The sequence below is a fragment of the Sorghum bicolor genome, chromosome 7 (assembly GCF_000003195.3).
Source record: "Sorghum bicolor cultivar BTx623 chromosome 7, Sorghum_bicolor_NCBIv3, whole genome shotgun sequence".
NCBI lineage: Eukaryota > Viridiplantae > Streptophyta > Magnoliopsida > Poales > Poaceae > Sorghum > Sorghum bicolor.
The window spans coordinates 2,792,318-2,809,898 of record NC_012876.2 but is presented as its reverse complement, the minus strand read 5'-3'; the positions used below and the strand labels follow the sequence as shown (position 1 = coordinate 2,809,898).

General features: G+C 43.2%; 4 protein-coding genes across 9 annotated transcripts; 2 read left to right on the top strand and 2 right to left on the bottom strand.

Annotated features, from left to right (window-relative positions):
• LOC8067795 (protein GAMETE EXPRESSED 1) lies at positions 1,756–3,174 on the top strand. 4 transcript variants are annotated; one of them, XM_021464421.1, is made up of 4 exons: positions 1,756–2,255; positions 2,361–2,543; positions 2,628–2,784; positions 2,928–3,174. In XM_021464421.1, the coding sequence occupies exons 1-4, from the start codon at positions 1,891–1,893 to the stop codon at positions 3,153–3,155; spliced, it is 933 nt and encodes a 310-aa protein (XP_021320096.1). In that variant the 5' UTR covers positions 1,756–1,890; the 3' UTR covers positions 3,156–3,174. The 4 variants fall into 4 exon arrangements, with proteins under 4 accessions (XP_021320096.1, XP_021320099.1, XP_021320098.1 ...); XM_021464424.1 differs by having other exon boundaries at positions 2,920–3,021; XM_021464423.1 differs by having other exon boundaries at positions 2,917–3,021.
• Positions 4,345–11,610, bottom strand: LOC8076531 (DNA-(apurinic or apyrimidinic site) lyase). The gene is made up of 10 exons (XM_002443772.2): positions 11,484–11,610; positions 11,120–11,415; positions 10,107–10,199; positions 9,201–9,345; positions 8,406–8,604; positions 7,897–7,975; positions 7,659–7,720; positions 6,304–6,390; positions 5,442–5,545; positions 4,345–4,784 (listed from the first exon to the last, which is right to left on the bottom strand). Exons 2-10 carry the CDS (start codon positions 11,372–11,374, stop codon positions 4,699–4,701), a joined length of 1,110 nt encoding a protein of 369 aa, XP_002443817.1. The 5' UTR covers positions 11,375–11,415; positions 11,484–11,610; the 3' UTR covers positions 4,345–4,698.
• LOC8067794 (mediator of RNA polymerase II transcription subunit 21) lies at positions 14,680–16,568 on the top strand. Of its 3 annotated transcripts, XR_002455206.1 has the most exons (6): positions 14,680–15,043; positions 15,566–15,637; positions 15,741–15,792; positions 15,890–15,976; positions 16,075–16,140; positions 16,248–16,568. XR_002455206.1 is itself a non-coding variant. In XM_021465317.1 (5 exons), the coding sequence occupies exons 1-5, from the start codon at positions 14,765–14,767 to the stop codon at positions 16,254–16,256; spliced, it is 435 nt and encodes a 144-aa protein (XP_021320992.1). In that variant the 5' UTR covers positions 14,680–14,764; the 3' UTR covers positions 16,257–16,568. The 3 variants fall into 3 exon arrangements, 2 of the variants coding, with proteins under 2 accessions (XP_021320992.1, XP_002445011.1); XM_021465317.1 differs by lacking the exon at positions 16,075–16,140 and having other exon boundaries at positions 15,890–15,912; XM_002444966.2 differs by lacking the exon at positions 16,075–16,140.
• On the bottom strand, positions 16,842–17,527 carry LOC8067793 (major pollen allergen Ole e 10). The gene is made up of 3 exons (XM_002443771.2): positions 17,389–17,527; positions 17,022–17,291; positions 16,842–16,934 (listed from the first exon to the last, which is right to left on the bottom strand). Exons 1-3 carry the CDS (start codon positions 17,456–17,458, stop codon positions 16,909–16,911), a joined length of 366 nt encoding a protein of 121 aa, XP_002443816.1. The 5' UTR covers positions 17,459–17,527; the 3' UTR covers positions 16,842–16,908.

Sequence of the window (17,581 nt, the reverse complement as noted above, 5' to 3'; positions counted from 1 at the left end):
GTCTCCGCCATTGTACACGGACACACCACATACACGCATCCAATAACAACCCCCCCCCCCCCGTGCCCCCTCCCTCCACGCGCTCATCCCCACACACGCACACTTATATATATATATATATATATATATATATATATATATATATATATATATATATATATATATATATATATATATATATATATATATATATATATATATATATATATATATATATATATATATATATATATACAACAGTGGTTTGAGAATAATTTGACTGGAGAAGAACTTTAAAATGTCTAAATCATGGGTTTGGGACCTTACTATAGAATCCCTCAAATTAGGCTTTATCTATATATTTTGCAGCAATAATTTAATAGTTTATTGTCCTATTATAGACTCCTACATATTTCAATATACTTATATATGTTTTTTGTGATGTTTGGCTTTGTTAAGATCTGGAGCATAGTGCTATATTTTAATAGAGCTCTTGATTTAATATTTAGTTCATCATAAAATTCAAAAGTATATTGTTCTCTTGTTCGTAGTCTTATAATTTCTAAACTCTTTGATTAACGTAGAGACTCCTCCAATTTTGAAGTTCCAAAGAAGATGGTTGCTTTGGTCTTTAATGTACTTACTTTTAGAGATAGTTTCGTGTCGTAATATTATTTATTATCTATTATATATATTATCACGTGTGCGTGAAATAAACCGTGGAGAGGTGACAGTAACTACTCCTAGGAAGTAGGTATATATAAATCATAATTGAGGCACTCTTTTGAGTGTATTTTTGCCAAAGAGGGTAAGAACTTCAAAGAGCCGGAATGTAAGCAACTACCACCGTGACTTTTTTTTTTTTTTTGCATTCCGTTTGTAAAATTGACAAGCTTGCACATACGAGTAGCGTTGAACTATTTTGGCATATATCATTTATTTATATATTTATTTATTCATGTGTATCCGCCTAATATTAGCATTACGGGTGACCAAATTTTTCAGCCCACAGTGTAGTAGACACGTCACGTACTCACGTAGACTTAGCAAGCCCAGGAACGTACGGTACGGGTGCCGGCCTCTTCGTCTCCGGCTGTTCGATGGGTTTCTCATTGCGAAGGTGCCTCTTCGCGTGTGAACTGCGAACCATAGCATCTTTTCAATGCAATTTTCCCGCCACTAAACCACTCCAGTGTCACCTATATATACGACAATCCTTGAATTCCCCATTCTGCGCTGCTTCATCGATCATTTCTTCATCTGAAACTGCACTCTAACAAGATGGCATTTCGCCGATGGTGTTCGCCGTTCGCCGAGGCTTGCGGTGGAAGCCAGCGCCGGCCACCGCCTCACATTCGCGCCGACTTAACTGCAATTAACCGGCCTATAATTGCAATTTTCTCTTCTTGAATCTTGATTGGAGAATTTCGTCTAGTTCTTGTCCATTCTTGTCTGAATTTTGCAGCAACGACAACGACTCTGTTTAATTAGGTTGTTACTTGTTACTCACTTCATCATATTTCCCCTCTGATGAAATAACTTGCTTTTTGAGGAACATCACAAATAACCGACATCGAGAGAGCGACTGGGTGTTCTAATCCAGAGCAATATGAACATAAGAATCTGTATGAAATCGACGGGTTTTTTTTTTTATGATACCCTTCTCTGTTCCTTGGCAGGGACTGCTGACCCCCTGATTTTAAGCCGCCAAGATATAAAGATCACTTATTGCCGGCGCCAAGATTAGATCAGTTCCCATACAAAATCATCATGTCAAGAAACGTGTGGTCTGTGCTGGTGATTTTGATCTGCATTTTGGTTCACCCTGTGAGGATCCGTGGATTCTCATGGAACATCTTCTCCTCCTCCTCGTCTACGGCCGCCACGGGCGGCGGCGACCGCGGCGCTCCGATGACAATGGAGCTCGACGGCGCGGTGGCCGACTTTGCCATGGACGGCGGAGCCAACAATGACCCCAGAGGGCTTAGGTTGCCGGAGAACGCGCGGGACAAGCTCGCCGGGCCGAGGAACTGCTGGCAGGATGCGTACCGGAAGCTCTTCGCCAGCTGCGGCGAGATCATGGCCGACAAGGAGAGGCAGTCGCGCCTGGCGTGGCACCTCACCGGCTGCTTCCAGGAGGACTCCGGGCGGCCGCCATTCCCGCCCTGCGCGGAGGGGTCCAAGATGGTGCATTGCCGCAAGCGTCTGAGTGAATCGGAAGGCAAGGTCTTCCTCGAGTTCTTCTTGGAGACCAACACCCTGTGCCACCAATTGCAGTAAGTTCAGTGTTTAGTTCATTTAATTGCTGATGATGATATGTTTTTGTACTAAACTTGACACTTTTTTTTTGGGTCTTCGTTTGATTTGATTTATTTGTTCAGGGCTGAAGCTTTCAAGCACAACATTTTTTGCTGCTCTGGACAAGCTGTACATTCTGCACAATGCCATTCTTGCCGAGTCTCGCTTCATCAAGGCCTTCTTCTTCTATTGCTGCATTGTGTTCCTCGTCTACATGCTCACCAGCGCAAAGCAAACGTTCGGCATCAGGGGCCAACTCTACTTTGGTATGATTTCACTACAGAGATTGAAAACTTACCATCAACCTTAAATTTGAATGCCCATTTGGCTAACATTTTGCCCCGGTTTAGGTCTGTGCATTACGCTTCTATTGGAGATTGGGTTGATCAAAATTGGCGCCGACGATTTCGACAGGCAGTTCCGGGTCATGTCCAAGTTGTTCTTGCTCCGAATGGTGTTCCTCGGCGTTGCCATTGTTCAGATCCTGCACTCCATATTCACCTACAGGTACGTGGTAAACAAAGGCTAATCTATTCGTGTTTCGCTGAAATTTGACTTATGCTAATGCTTATGTCGATTTATTTATTGTGGGAGGAAAACAACGTTCGTTCGTTCGCTGGAATTTGACTTATGCTAAAGCAGTGGAACAGGACGTATTAGACAGTGCACATCAACCCGAAGGCGGCGCAACGAAATCGTCGCGGCGGAGGAGATCGTCGGCGAGAACTCCATCACGACGTCGGTCTCCCGGAAGTATAATCTGCGGCCACGGAAATAGGCAGCGGTCTGGTTTTTCTATAGTTCGAAAAAAAAACGAGGATCGATTCCAACAACTCGTTGACAGGGAAGCCTATTATTACGACATTAATCAATACTAACAGCCAGTAATGAATCAAAGAATCAATGCAAATATGCCAATAAAATAAAACAAAGAACCAACTAATGATGAAACCGTCGATGAACGATCGAACTGGACGACGGATCATCGAGCACCCATGCATAGAGACAAAGCTAAGCTAGTAGTCCGTCCTCCTGCTCTTGTTGCTCTCGGCGGCGCCGGCGCCGGCGCCGGCGCCGTCCGTCTCCCGCTGCTCCAGCGCCCTCTTGGTCTTGGCCCCCGCGTCGTCGTCCTTAGCCGCCGCCGCCGGCGGCGGCGGCTTCTTCTTGGCCTGCAGCTCGCGGAGCACGACGGCCCTGAGCGCATGGAGCTGCCTCTGGTGCGCGGCCACCTCCCGCGGTCCCATCGCCGAGACATCCCTCGCCACGGCGCGCCCGACCATGCCCCGCAGCCGCTCCTCCCGGGCGACGCCGATGAGCTCGTGCGCCACCGCCTTGCCGTCGGGGCGGAACGCGACCGTGCGCACGGTCACGCCGTGCTCCCGCGCCACGCCCCGGGCCTCGCACAGAAGCTCCGCGTGCTTCGACGCGAACAGCGCCAGCGCCTCTTCTACCTGCTGCTGCTGCTGCTGCTGCTGCCCGGTCACCACCGGGGCGGCGGCTCCGGCGGCAGCCATGCCTCTCGTTGGCGCTTCTCGATCGATGACCTGATTGCCGCGCTCTTTGCTTCTCTCTCTCTTTCTTGGGCGTGATTATATACGAGATAATATAATGATGGAAATCAAAGAATTATGCGTAGCGCACTGCGCACTGGTATATGTAACCCGCGATTAGTCCGGGTCGGACTAGTTAACTATACAAGATTAATTAACAAGTCATAACTGACAACGTTTCCGGGTAGGATTAATATTCGTAATTAAATTTAATATACCACGATTTTTCAAAAAAAAAGACGAATTTAGCTAATCAGGAACGGGCCCAGCCAGCAGCCACACTCCAAAAATAAACAAGTCGGGCTGGCGCAAGAAAGGCTCTTGGCTCCGCAGTTGGGTTATTAGGTTATTTTTTTTATAAAACAAATTGGCCTTTTAATAATTAAGAGGATTTTATGGAAGTGACCATCGGTTGGGTCAGTTTTTTTTTCCTTTATATATGAATGAACAAAGTGACACATTAGTTGGGTTAAGTTATTTTTAAAACAAATTGATCTCTCAAAAAAAGAACCATCAGTTCAAGCAAAGTGAGACCAAACATCAGTTTAAGCAAAGTGAGACCAAATGTAAGAGACATGTTGAAGTTATTACATTGCTCAAATGGCAATGGAGCCCTAAACGGATGCAGTACTGGTAGCCTAAACTATACTAACCCTAAACTCTCAGCATATTACTCGTAGCCTGCTGGATCATCATAATAATAACTACAATCAAATTCCAGCTAGAGCACGCAATGCATGGCGTGGAATAATCAGATTTAATCAAAGACAGGAAATGTCTCAACAATGACCACCATGGCTGAGCCCAACACTAGCCTACTCACCATCCCTAATAATAACTACCATGATGAGTGACAGGTCAAGAGGACAATCTATGGCTTGGGCTGTTCTGGTGCTGCTTCTGCTACAGCTTTGGAAAGCTCAAGTGTAACAGGGCAATGGTCACTTCCATAAAATCCTGCAAGAATGGAGGAAAATTAACTCTTGACATAAAATAAAATAAAAACTTGGATCTTTTTAGACATCTGGTTGAAAATGTTGGTAAGATGGAAAAGCAACTACATTAATTTTCTTGATTGACATGTTTTTCTCTAATAATTGCGTACTCAAATACTTTCTCAGAACCAATAAGCATTTTTTCCAAAAAAAAAAGAAAAAGAAAAAGAACCAATACCATTTACTAACGACACAACTCAAAGTATTGTTATGAAAGTAAAAGAAAAATCTAAATGTTTTGTAAAAGTAATGACAGTCACACTTCACTCTCGCTCCCTCCCCACCCAAAAGAACCTAGCTTCCAATCCAAGCCTAGCACCAATACCAGTTTGTACTTTTGGCACCAAGCAAAGCAAGATTAAAAGAGAGAGATAAAACCAAGTGTTCAACCCATATTTTCAAGCACGGGATAGTCTCAGTTTTTTAAGTGCCAGTTTCCACTCCGCACAGAAAATCCAAACATTTAGGAAACCCAGGTTTCTGTGCTTTAGCACAGATCATGTACAGATGATGATATGGGCATAAACAAGAAACTGAAAATTACTTTGAATGAGACCCTCCAAAGTTTCAAGTACCATATAATAATGCAAATAAAGGTGGTAATTTTTTAACTTCATACCATCTAATTCAATGCCACGGCCATGCATTTCACATGAAACAATTCTGTCCTTTAACTGCTCCGAAACAAGGAAGTAGTCGATCCTCATTCTCTTTCCTCGGTACCTAGAGGAATATGCAGAGAAGTTAATCTCACTAAAAAGATAAAAAGATGCATTCAGGTATGCATGCAGTGTGTTGGCAGTTTGAATAGTGGCTCAGATCCTTTAATCGTCTCATACTTTCAAAGATCAAATTTCTGTTTACACTTTATGCTGAGGACTATGTATGTCAACAACATAATAAAAATGCCTTAAAGACAGTACTGGTTACAGCACATAAAAATAATACAGAACTGATAGGATTTTTTTAGCATTGAGACATCTGCAAGAACTTAAGGGAATCAAATTCTAAATAAAAGAACCATATGTGCTGAACGTGTTCAGTTAAACGGTTATCCCTCCATCCCAAATTATAGGTCGTTTTGGTTTTTCTAGATACATAATAATAATAAGAAAAATGTATATCTAAAAAAAGCCAAAACGGACTATAATTTGGAATGGAGGGAGCATATGCTAAACATTAAGTCACTCATTCTTAGCCAAAAAGTAGGCTACAGGTCCTAAACGTCCATTTAATCAGCCCAAAAAGACCTTTTAGCGTTTATATGATGTTTAATCAGCCTAAACACAATTGAACATAAATAAATATTTTCAAGGTGTACTTTTCAGAAATTTCCAAACTGTAGATTATGATTTAAGACTAGATGCCTTATGAGTTATGAAGCAAACCATACAGCAGACAAGTCAGTGAGAGACTGAGAATCCAAAAAATATTTGGACCAAATGAAGCCCACTAGCCCAGAACAGCAAAATGTTTCTTACTTGCCAATTGGATGACCGGACCAAGAGAAGCCACCATCCATGTCCTTTTCTTTGTGCAGGTGCCTGTAAGCATCTACCAGCTTTCCTCTGTATGTCCAAGTCGTTCATTCATAAGATATTAAAACTTCACAGCAACAAATATGAAATAAAACACTTCAGTAATGCCACCCTGAAACCAAGCAAGGGCCATCTTGATTTATTTGTTGCTCAAAGATTCTTTTCAAAAAATCTTTGCCAAATACTTGCATTGACTTGAAAACATGTTTTCAACCATATGCCATGTGAGGCGTTGTTCGATTTATTTCTGTGCTGTTTAAACCTACAACTGGACCTTGAAATAAGTTCACAGAGAGTTGCGAGTGCTAGTTTTTCCATGGTTTTAGGCTTTTAACTCCAATATAAGGTACAACAAGCCCCAAGTTGGACCTGCCTAAAGAGAAGCTGATTTTCTATTAATAACACCATTGTCTCCTTTTGAATTCTCAGATATAATCATAAGTAACATGCTTCTAGTTCTAAAAAAAAGTAACATGCTTCTAATCAAATATCTTCAGAGGTACTCATGGACACTATAACTTATCCTGTCTCAATCTATCTTGTTGGAATTGTCAAATGTCCAAAAAAACATCTGTTAGACAATCCATAAATCTGCAAACTAAGGCTACCATTCAGTGGTTTTTACTAGCTCTGTTCTTACTTTTTAGCTCCAAAAAGGCTAGCATATAATAGCATCACTGTTTATAGCTCAAAAGCCAAAACGATTTAAGACTGTAAACTAGTGTAAGCTAAAATTTTTTTTGTGGCCTTGATTCCTTAAATGGTACCATGATTGGCTATCATAGTTTGTTGACAGATATTTTCTCATTAAAAATATTTCAGACTTGTGGCATATTTCCTTTTATTCTGGTTAAATATTTTCATATAGACTTTTGGCACGCAGATATTCTAATATGCTCAAGCGGTCAAGCCTATATCAATTTCACAGCCTCAGCAAATTCCCAAACAGGATGGTTGTGGTAGAATGATATATGGCTCGTCTGAGTGATTTGTTGAAGAGAAACTAACCAAAAATAATACTGTTATGTGTCTTTTGTTAAATATCCATAATAGGTGGTGCACATACAGTGGTAATTACATTAACATTAGACATGAATTTTCGTTTTTATGGGACCAGTTACCAGTTAGATAAGAACATGATAAAACCTCACAAATTTAGAACTTCTTTTTTTTTATTTTTTTGGTTGAAGAATTGGCGAATATTTTTAAAAGCACCACCAGTGTATAACTAGTTATAATTAGCCAGTGATGACAGAAGAACATGTGTTCCATGGTACAAATGTATTAGTTTCACCTACTGGAATAAAATGTTGCCAAAGCGCCGCCTCTCTGCTGGGGTGAATCCTGGCTGCCCACAGTCCTGCAGGTGCAGAATATAAAGAGACTTCATTGTACTAATGCAATAGCCAAACATACACACCAACAAAAGGATACCAGAGGCTCAGTAGAACTAAAAAATCCAGTCAAATGTGAAACTTCACATGATGCTAGCAAGATGTCTGTGGCCTTTGGGTTGCAGCATAAAACAAATATTACCTCTTGATTGGGTGGGGTGTATCCATTCAGCTTAGCACTGCTAAAGAAATCAGGATGGCTGACATCGATTTCTTCATGACTGGAATAGTGGAATGTTCAAATACAAGCGAAGTATAAGATGAAAAGTTTGTCTTTGAAAAATGTCATACTGATATAGCAAACATGAACTCTCTAGGCAAACAAATAAAACTGAAACTTCCATCTGCACTATCATACTTTCTTGTAGAATGCAAGATTGCGGATTTGCATAAAGTTATTTTGACCAAGTATTATAAATCATATATGGTTGTTTTAACCAAGTACTATAAGCAACCTTGAAAGAAAATTTTCCTCAAGGTGTTTTTGGTATTGGTTATTTGGTTCAATGCTATAAACCAGGACTCCATGTTGACTTTGAATATTAAGAAAAAAGTTGCATGGAGTTTAATTTATTTACAAGAAGCAGCATGGAAATTATTTATTAATAATATGGTCTTTTTTCAATAAGGAGAAATTATTTTCTCGATTACCTGACATTCAAGTCCCCACACCAGATTAAGGGTTTGTCCACATGTTGAACAAATTCCAGCATCCTCTTGTCCCACTTACGTCTTCTTTGAAACGAATTTTCCTCCTCCTTCCATCCATTGTTTGGAGCATAAGTGTTTAGTAAGAGGAATGATTCAAATTCCGCAATTATAACGCGCCCATCAGTTTCATGCTTAGAAGCTGAAAAGTGCAAGGAAGTGGAATCTAAGAAAGAACTGTACTACATGTGAAATTTAGTTATGAAAAACAAACAACCATTCAATATGCCTATTTGTTAAGGAGCTTGCTGGTCTGGAACTTTTCATTCCTTAATTTTAGTTTTTATACAAAAAAACGTGCATAGATATATCAAGAGAAGATGATCAGGTACACAGATGCATGCCTTAAGTTTTGTTTTCCAACAGATTCTTGCAATGATTATCCTAATTCTAACACAATCTATGAAAGTGACCATATTCTTTTAGGACTTTGTAACTGGCATAATACACCCACATGCTCTAGTCATGACATGAAAACATGAGTACTGGCTGTCACGATCTGTAAGATGCTTTGCTCTGTTCTGATTTTCAACTCAAAAATTTCTAAATTAAAAAATTCAATAGTTTGGACAACTTTGTCATAGAATATGACTACCAAATTAGAAGCAGTTACTAAACCAGGTCTTGAAATACAATCATAAAACCATAATTTGAAAAGCAGAATGGCTGCAGCCTTAGAGTAGAAAATAGAAAATTGTGTATAGAGCTAGGATAGCAGGGAATCATCTCCAAACATACATGTTCTATCCAAGTTGAAAGACACCTTCTTAGGCTCAAACTTTTTCTTTATAAACATAGCTGTCCCCGCATATTTTGAATCTGAAAGAGACCACCAGACACGGTAGTCTTTGAAAGGTGAAGTTGACAAAGCACGCAGAACTACCTGCTTGACATCAAGAAGTATGACAGTAATGTAACAACTTTGTTGTTGAGCCACTGAATCCAATGTAACAAATGACATTGAGGTAGAAATCATAATCCAGAACTTGCTAGAATTAGGAACACATATAAGTCTGTAGTAGTTCTGAACTGCTAAATTTCTTATATTTTGAATTTCTTAATCGAAAAATTGCTTAATCGAGAGGTAGAAATCATATTTTGAATTTCTTATAAGTCTGTAGTATGACACTGGAGTTGAAATGCAAGACAGATTGTAATGGAGTATTAGGTCCTCGGTTTCTGTATGTTTGTACATGGCCTCAGGAGAAATACGTTTCACGATGTTTGTCCATTGAAAATACCAAGAATGTTTTTATTGCAACGTTGTCACTACCTATTAACATCTGCAACTGCAATTCCAATTAAAGCCACACTGGCGAGGCCCACACAGACAGTAGCAGTTGATATGCTATTGCATGAGTACATAAGTACTGTACTGCTACACAAATTCCTGTGGGACTGCTGATGCTAGTGGTGCCATGTTCACAACAGTCTAATAGGGTGCAACTGATATGAATAATGTGCAAGTTCCAAATATGTAGTATCCTCTAAAAAAAAAACAAGATGGCAAAATACATTTTTCATGGCTGCAACTGACAGCAATTCTACCTTAGATGATGATCCAATAATTTTGAGGAAACACATAACAAATGTAGCTGTACATATTCACAGAAAGTATTTTAATGTTTGCAAATGCCACAAAACCTGCTTTTCATCCCGTGACGAGCTTGTGTCGTCTTTCAGTTCACTAGGGTTTTTAGGAGCCCCTTTGGAACCAGCCGCCGGCATCCGCACTTCCTAACAAAGAAGTTTGGTATATCCTTATCAGATATACATATATTAATAATCATGTAACGAAGAACAAAATGTGACCAATTAAGTGAGGAGGCACTGAAAGGACTATGGACTTTTGTATAACAGACCAATCTAAACCTCCAACTTACTAGGGACAAAATTCTTCTCTTAGAGATAATAAATTGCAAGGATAATAATAACAAGCCAAATAGATTAAAAAATAGTGCTTCATGGATGCATACATAAGGTAGATTGTGCACAAAAAAACTTTTAGGAAAGTTTGGCTTCCAAGGGAGCAACCATGGCCACAACCACAGTTCTAGGATGAGTTGTTTCACAAGTAGTGGAGAGCTCTGAAATCTGATGCACACAGACCAACCATGTGAGCCCATGGACAAGCACCAACAGCAGCATTAGGCCATTAGTTATTTAGTACCCCTCCGTCCCAAATTATAGGTGGTTTTGGCTTACACTATGTCTATACATAGTAAAAACTAAACTATGTCCCTTGAAAAGCCAAAACAACCTATAATTTGGAACAGAGGTAATATTATCAAGTGTTAACTTAAAAAAAAAGAATACAATGTCTCAGTGCTTTTACTTTGCTGGAGAATATGTGCAGAGATAATGACACCCACGATCTGTAAGAGATAAAATCTAAAACCCTTGGAGATAAAATCTAAAACCCTTGCTGACCATTAACATTGCACTAGTCTCTACCTAACTAAAGGGAGCACAAAAACCGTACGCCCACAACCTACTCGACGAAATGCCTGCAATGACACACGGTACGCCTCTGGGGGGCGCCTCCGCGCCTGCATTGTGCATAGGTGCCCCGCCGGCCCGCCTACAGGTGGTTCCGAGGAGCGGATGGCGTTGCAGATTGAACCCCCTCGGGGTCGGGGATGAACAAGATCGCTCACCTGGACGCAGATGACGTCGGGGTCGAGACGGGCGACGAGCTGCGAGAAAGCGGGCCAGTCGCTCTTCATCCGGAGGAGCAGGCTGTTGGCGTTCCACGTCAGGAACTTGCGCGGCTCCTCGGCGGGTCTCCCCTCTCCATCCCCGCCGGTGGCGGCGCCGGCTGAGGCGGGGCCGCCCTCCGGTTCGGCAGCGGCCGCCTGCCGCTTCTTGGATGGGGAGCCGTCCTTGGCCACTGGCTGGAAGAAGCGCTTCATCGCCTGCGGACTGCGGGTGCAGGCTGCGGCGGCGGCGGCGGCTGGGTACGAGGAGAAACCGAACGGTGAGCATTGCAAAATCGGAATAAGCTCTGGGTTTCGAACTCACCGGTTGCGCGGAGCGCGGGCGCGGGGAGGCCGGGTGGCTGGCGGCGTCCCGGCGGCGGTCAGCTGGGGGAGGAGAAACAGGCGATTCGTTTTTTTTTTTCCGGGACTGCGGGGAGCCAGCGTTTTTTTTTTCCTGGTTCGAGTCGGGAATAGCGGTTTGCCACGTCAGCACTGGATGGCTCAGCTGCGTGCAATTGGACAATAGGTACTTGCACACTGGCATTTTTATTTATGAAGAAGATACGGCAATAAGTTATCTAAGATGATGGACTAATGGTATATACAATGGTTTTACCAAAGGTTATCGCGAGGGCTAATGGCATTTATAGAACAAAAATGACTTGTCAAATTAACATGTCTTTGTACCTCCGAGCGGAAACAAACTTACACAGCTTCTACCACTTGTTTAGTTCCCAAAAAGTTTTGCAATTTTTTCTTAAGCACATGCATGGAGTATTAAATATAGACGAAAATAAAAAATAATTACACAGTTCACCTGTAATTGCGAGACAAATCTTTTAAAACTAGTTAGTGTATAATTGGACAATATTTGTCAAATACAAACAAAAATGATACAGTGTGCATTTTACCAAAAATTTTGGAACTAAACAAGGCCAAAATCTCTCAAAAACATGTTATGCACAACTATGTTTATATGCAAAGGTAGCACACTGATAATCATAAAGATAAAGATAATAGTGGGATATACACGATAGACTATACTGCACTTGACTATTTTATCCTCCCTTAGCATCTATATCACATTTTCCTACTCTTTTTCAAATGTTGTCATACTCATACATATTTGAGGATGTTTATGTGACAATCCATTGAATATAGATGAAACTCTCATAGACATTGCTTAGGGGCAAAGCTATGTAGATGTTTTTTTTTGGGGGAGGGGTAGAAAGCACTCCCCAACATTTTTTAACATATTAGATTTTTTTTTTCTAAAATGGCACCGTACATATGCATTGTCGCACTCGCACCGATCGATGCCCTTACAAAACAAATGCATTACACTTCTCTATTTTATTGCACCAACAAGTCAATTACACTACTTTTCTCTAATTTGCTCTAACTTCACTACCGTCACTAGTCTAAGAATCTATTGATAACTAACCTATCAAAGTTTTTTTTTTCTCGAATACGTAAAAGATTTGCGTATCATTGTATTTAAGAAGGAAAAATATTTGTCATACAAACGACGCGCATCAAGCGCGCTAGGTGGTCTAACATCTGGACCAACCTAGTAGACTGTTTTAAGGTTTGATATTACATAACTGGAACAACCAAACGTGCAAGCACGACAACACACTACGGGGCTTCCGCAAAGAGCTCCCTAGCGACGCCATTGAACGCTGGGAACAACGCGTCCAGAGCATCCACCTGTCCCATCGTCAAGTTTCCACTGCGAATATCATCGAGTGTTACCTTGGACGCAGGTGAAGTCAAAGCTGCCGGCGGCGCTATGCCCAACCTCTGCTTGAGGAGTGCCTCGCCTCGCTTGGAGGCTGGTATATGCGCCAGTGGTTGGGCGGCAATCCGTCTGCTCCTGGCCCTCAGGGCCCTCTTGGTTGCCGCTTTTTGTCATGGTGAAGATGCAAGCAAGGGGGGGCTTCGCTTGACCTGCACCTCATCCACAAACTGTGCGAGACGACGAGCGGCCTCGTCCGACGTGGGTGTCGCGTCGCTAGGACCGTGGGTATCCGGCTATGCGTCCTTCGTCGGCGTAGAAGGGTCGGCCAAGTGGTGACCATCAGGATCTGCCGCGAGCGCTGCGAAAAACCCTCACAAACCTCAGTCATTTTGTCATCGATCATCACCTGCTGATGAGGCCACCTAGCCCCCGCTCGAGATGAGATAAAAATGAGAAGGGGAGATGAGAGTTGGATCAATTTTTCTTGAATCAGAGTTCAGTAAAAAAATCGGGAATCGAGAAAAGAGAATTATTTTTAGGAACATTCATGTATAATAAAAAATAAAAAAGACACGTGTTTTTGTCCTCCTTTATTCTTTCACCAACAAATCGTTCCCAAGGTGAAAGTGACACAATCACGTACGGTACACATTAATTAACAAAAAAAATGAATAAAAGAATCAACGCAACAAATTATCAAAAAAATTAGTGATGAATAATCAGCTTAAGGCTGATGACAAATTCTGGACGGCCAATCCGATCCCAGCACCGATGAGGGACAAGCTAGTCCACGTCCACCCTGCCGATGATCTTGTCGCACCCGCCGCCGCAGCCGGCGCCGGCGTCGCCGTCCATCTCCTGCTGCTGTCCCGGCGCACTCTTGTCCACAACCACCTCGCCGCCGTCCGTCTTCTTCTTCTTCTGTCTCGGCAGCACCGTATTGGGCGGCGTCAGCTCGCCGACCACGATGCCCCTCAGCATCTGGAGCTCCCTCCGGTGCGCGGCCAGCTCCCCGGACTCCAGCATCGCCACCTTCCTCTTTATGGCCCGCTCAATCATGGCGCGCACCTGCTCCTGCAGCCCGACGCCACCGCCGCCGCCGCCGACGCCGACGGCTTCTTCCGCCACCGCGGTGCCGTCGGGCCGGAACGCGACGGTGGTCACGGCCACGCCGTGCTCGCGCGCCACGTCCCGCGCCTCCGACACCAGCTCCGCGTGCTTCGCCTCGAACAGCGCCTCCTTCTCCTCCTGCTCGGGCACCGGGTCGGCGCCGGCGGCAGCCATGTCTCTAGTTGACGCTTCTCGTCGATGATCCGATTCCCGCGCTCTTGATTTTCTTTTTCCTCTCTCTCTCTCTCTTCTGCGTGATTATGATAACGATGATGCAGTGCGAATTGAAGGATTATGCGCGCTCAGATATATATGGTCTGGGGTTTAGTCCGTGTTTGACTAGTTAAGCGCGAGATTAACGAATCGTAGTTGATAAGGATTCCGAGTGTAATTACGATTTAGTATTCAAAATACAAATTAATATTATTTATTGAATATTTAAAAAGAATACATTAATTCCCGATAAGAAAAAAAATACGTTTTATTAAATGCTATAATAAAAAAAATCATTAAAACACACACGAACAGCTTGACGGAGAAGACCGGAAAGCAAGCCAGGTACCGGCCTGGCCCACACACACACTCTCTGGTGGGCTGGGCCCTGCAGGCCCAGTCTAGGATGAAGTCGGCCTGGCCCAATAAAGCCGCCGGCCTCGCTCGCCTCGCCTCGCCTCGTCTGCAACAAGGAGAGGGAGGGGAGGAAGGAGAGGGCGAGAGAGGCGGAGGTCAGCAGGTGGGAGTGGGACTTCGCCATGGACATCATCACGCAGCTGCAGGACCAGCTGGACGAGATGGCGGTGCTCGCCGTCAACACGTTCGGCACGCTGCAGCGGGACGCGCCGCCCGACCGCCTCTCCAACAGCTACCCAGACCCGCTCAACCCCAACCCTAAGCCCGAGGACGTCTCCACCAAACCCCAGGTCCAGGGCCAGCCCGGCGCGCCGCCACCGGCGCAGGCGCAGCCACCCGCGCCTGACCTCTCCGAGCAACCTAAGGCTATGAGCCACGCCCTTGTCCTCGCGGCCAAGAAGGTTGGTACCCTGCCCCTCTACTCTTCTCGGCCTCCCCCACCTGCTCGACCGAATGCCCAGCTGGGGATTCCAAAATGTCTCTGCGTGTGTGGTTACGGCGAAGGTTTCGGATCGTCTCGTAGTTTTCCTTTGTCTTAAGTCTGATGCTGCTGCGAACATGTGAAGGACTAACTGTTTAATTTGCTTGGTTGCCTGCGTTCTGTGAAGTAAAGTCCACAAATGACAATACTGAATGTCTGCCACTGAAACTGTGTTGCCACTTACAAAGCCTTCATCTCTTGCTTATCCATTGCATAAGATTTTTAGTCCAGTAGTTGTACAGACGGTAGAGTGCTGCGTATGGCAGTCATGTTTACCAGAAAAGATGAATCTGTTGTTTGTGTTAACCATAGTTGAAACGTGTTGGAAAATATGGAGTAGACTATTCCGTTGCCTAACAAACTTTAGTTCAAAATGTGCTCGCTGTGATTGCTTTCAACTTTTTTTTTCCTTGGAGATAAATAATTATGGCCTTCTATGCAGTTTGATGCACTTGTTGCGGCATTGCCACTATCATCAGAAGAGGATCAAGTGAAAAGAATCCAAGAGCTACAGGTAGATATCTGACAGTCAGATTAATTTATCGAGCACTGATTTTTCAAGGATGGGCATCTGTCAAGCTCCTCCATTAAATTGTATATGAACTTAAAATTTGCAGGCAGAGAATGAAGTCGTGGGATTGGAGCTCCAGAAGCAACTGGAAGCTGCTGGTAACTTGATCCTCACTATATAGAGTTCATACATGTAGGTGGAATTCTTAGCATGATATGGCTAATTACTGATATGGTGCACCTCATTGTGTTACAGAAAGGGAGTTGAAGCAAGTTGAGGTGCTGTTCAATGAAGCAACGGACAATTGTATAAATTTTAAGAGGCTAGATTAATTATATTAATGTAAGTTCAGATGAATTTCTTAGACAACTTCTCAGTGCACTATCAATGTTAATTTTCGTTATAAAAATGTTAATTTTATTTTTATTTGGTTCCAACAGTGGTTTTGCATGCAACAGTGGTTCCAGACCATATATTTATGACCAACATTACAATTGTGGAAACCTGTACGACATAAATAACTTGAGCATATGCCATATGTTGATCTTAATAACTTCAATTTTTCCATGAGCCACCGTTTGTGTTGACTAAAATGCAATATCTACCATAACAGGTTTGCTGAAAGGAAATTGTTCTCATGAATGGATGAGTGTGGAGAATGAATGCCGGTAGAAAATTTTATTCTGTCTTTTCAAATTCTCTACTTGTTACCTCTGTAAACAATAATCCAATTCTGTCTCATCGCTTATGTACTGATGTTCTGAAAGGACCTGCTGGATTAGGATTAGGATCAACCTTTGTTGTAAGGTACAATGTTTCTAGTATCATCTTGGTTTCATTTCACGCCTGAATTGTGCTTCAGTTTTGTTTTTTTAATGAATCTGCTACCTGCCTTCATTGGAATTTTTTATATTGTTGTTTTGAAGTCCCTGAATACTGAATGAACTGTTTACCATTGATCCCTCTCATCCCATGGAATAGAACTGTGACGTGAAATAGACAGAAGCATACAATTCTCTAAAGTTACTCCCAACATAAAAGCCAGTAACGACAATACTAATCCTCTACAGGTTTGTAGACATATAAATGCTAAATCTTGATTAGAATTCTAGCAGCTCTGAATCTGTAAGGTAAGGATACTTCCTGCTCACATAATGGACATAAAAAAAAAACAAAAAACAAAGAAAGCATGCATCATCCCCTACAATCTTATTCAGATCCATCCTTCAGCGGCGCGGCAGCCCCTCTTCCACCCATGCATTGATGCATCCATCTCAAGCATATTTGCAGGCACCAAGACCTGCAAGAACATCATCCATCATGTCATCCCCAACACAGTTGACAAGCAACGAGAGACGTACTCACAGCAAGGGCACTAGCTACTCACTGGGGTCAGTGATGGTGATGAGGCCGGTGCCGTTGAAGAAGCAGTTCCACGAGTTCCTGCCCCGGGCCTGGTAGTAGGCGTTCATGGCCACCGACGCCCGCGACAGCAGGCTGTTGTCGTCTGGCCGGGCACAGCCGCCGGTGCCCTGGATGGCGCCGCAATCGCTCTCGGAGCAGGCGAACTCCAGGTTCCCCCGCAGCGCGGCGTCCTCCGCCGACGGTTTCGCCACGCACCATGTCTTGCTCCTATGGCGCAAGGTCTCTGCTGCTGCTGAAGATGGATTTTTCAGTGTCAGATTAGTGAATATAAGCTATGGAATTTGTTGATTCTGAGCACAACTTGGCTGCCAAACGGAGGTATCATTTACCGTCAGTGTGAAGCGCCGAGAGTGCGAGGGCGACGAAGAAGGCGAGGAATGTGACGCTGGGTGATGCCATTTGTTCAGGCTTCTGAAATCAGAGACTGCAAGAAGCCTATCTTCCGGTGTAGTTTTGTTGCAACAGCAATTGATGTGTGAACATGAGTCAGGTTTGGTTGCAGTCTGATCAAATTTATAGGGA

Coding starts and splice junctions, on each gene's coding strand:
- LOC8067795 (XM_021464421.1), top strand. CDS start 1,891: ATGACAATGGAGCTCGACGGCGCGGTGGCCGACTTTGCCATGGACGGC. Junction 2,544..2,627: donor CAGGGGCCAACTCTACTTTG/GTATGATTTCAC, acceptor GCCCCGGTTTAG/GTCTGTGCATTACGCTTCTA. Junction 2,785..2,927: donor CACTCCATATTCACCTACAG/GTACGTGGTAAA, acceptor GCAGTGGAACAG/GACGTATTAGACAGTGCACA.
- LOC8076531 (XM_002443772.2), bottom strand. CDS start 11,374: ATGAAGCGCTTCTTCCAGCCAGTGGCCAAGGACGGCTCCCCATCCAAG. Junction 8,605..9,200: donor TTTCAACTTGGATAGAACAT/GTATGTTTGGAG, acceptor TGCACTTTTCAG/CTTCTAAGCATGAAACTGAT. Junction 6,391..7,658: donor TTTGGCAACATTTTATTCCA/GTAGGTGAAACT, acceptor TTGGACATACAG/AGGAAAGCTGGTAGATGCTT.
- LOC8067794 (XM_002444966.2), top strand. CDS start 14,765: ATGGACATCATCACGCAGCTGCAGGACCAGCTGGACGAGATGGCGGTG. Junction 15,638..15,740: donor AAAGAATCCAAGAGCTACAG/GTAGATATCTGA, acceptor TAAAATTTGCAG/GCAGAGAATGAAGTCGTGGG. Junction 15,793..15,889: donor GAAGCAACTGGAAGCTGCTG/GTAACTTGATCC, acceptor ATTGTGTTACAG/AAAGGGAGTTGAAGCAAGTT.
- LOC8067793 (XM_002443771.2), bottom strand. CDS start 17,458: ATGGCATCACCCAGCGTCACATTCCTCGCCTTCTTCGTCGCCCTCGCA. Junction 17,292..17,388: donor CTCGGCGCTTCACACTGACG/GTAAATGATACC, acceptor ATCCATCTTCAG/CAGCAGCAGAGACCTTGCGC. Junction 16,935..17,021: donor CATCACCATCACTGACCCCA/GTGAGTAGCTAG, acceptor ATGTTCTTGCAG/GTCTTGGTGCCTGCAAATAT.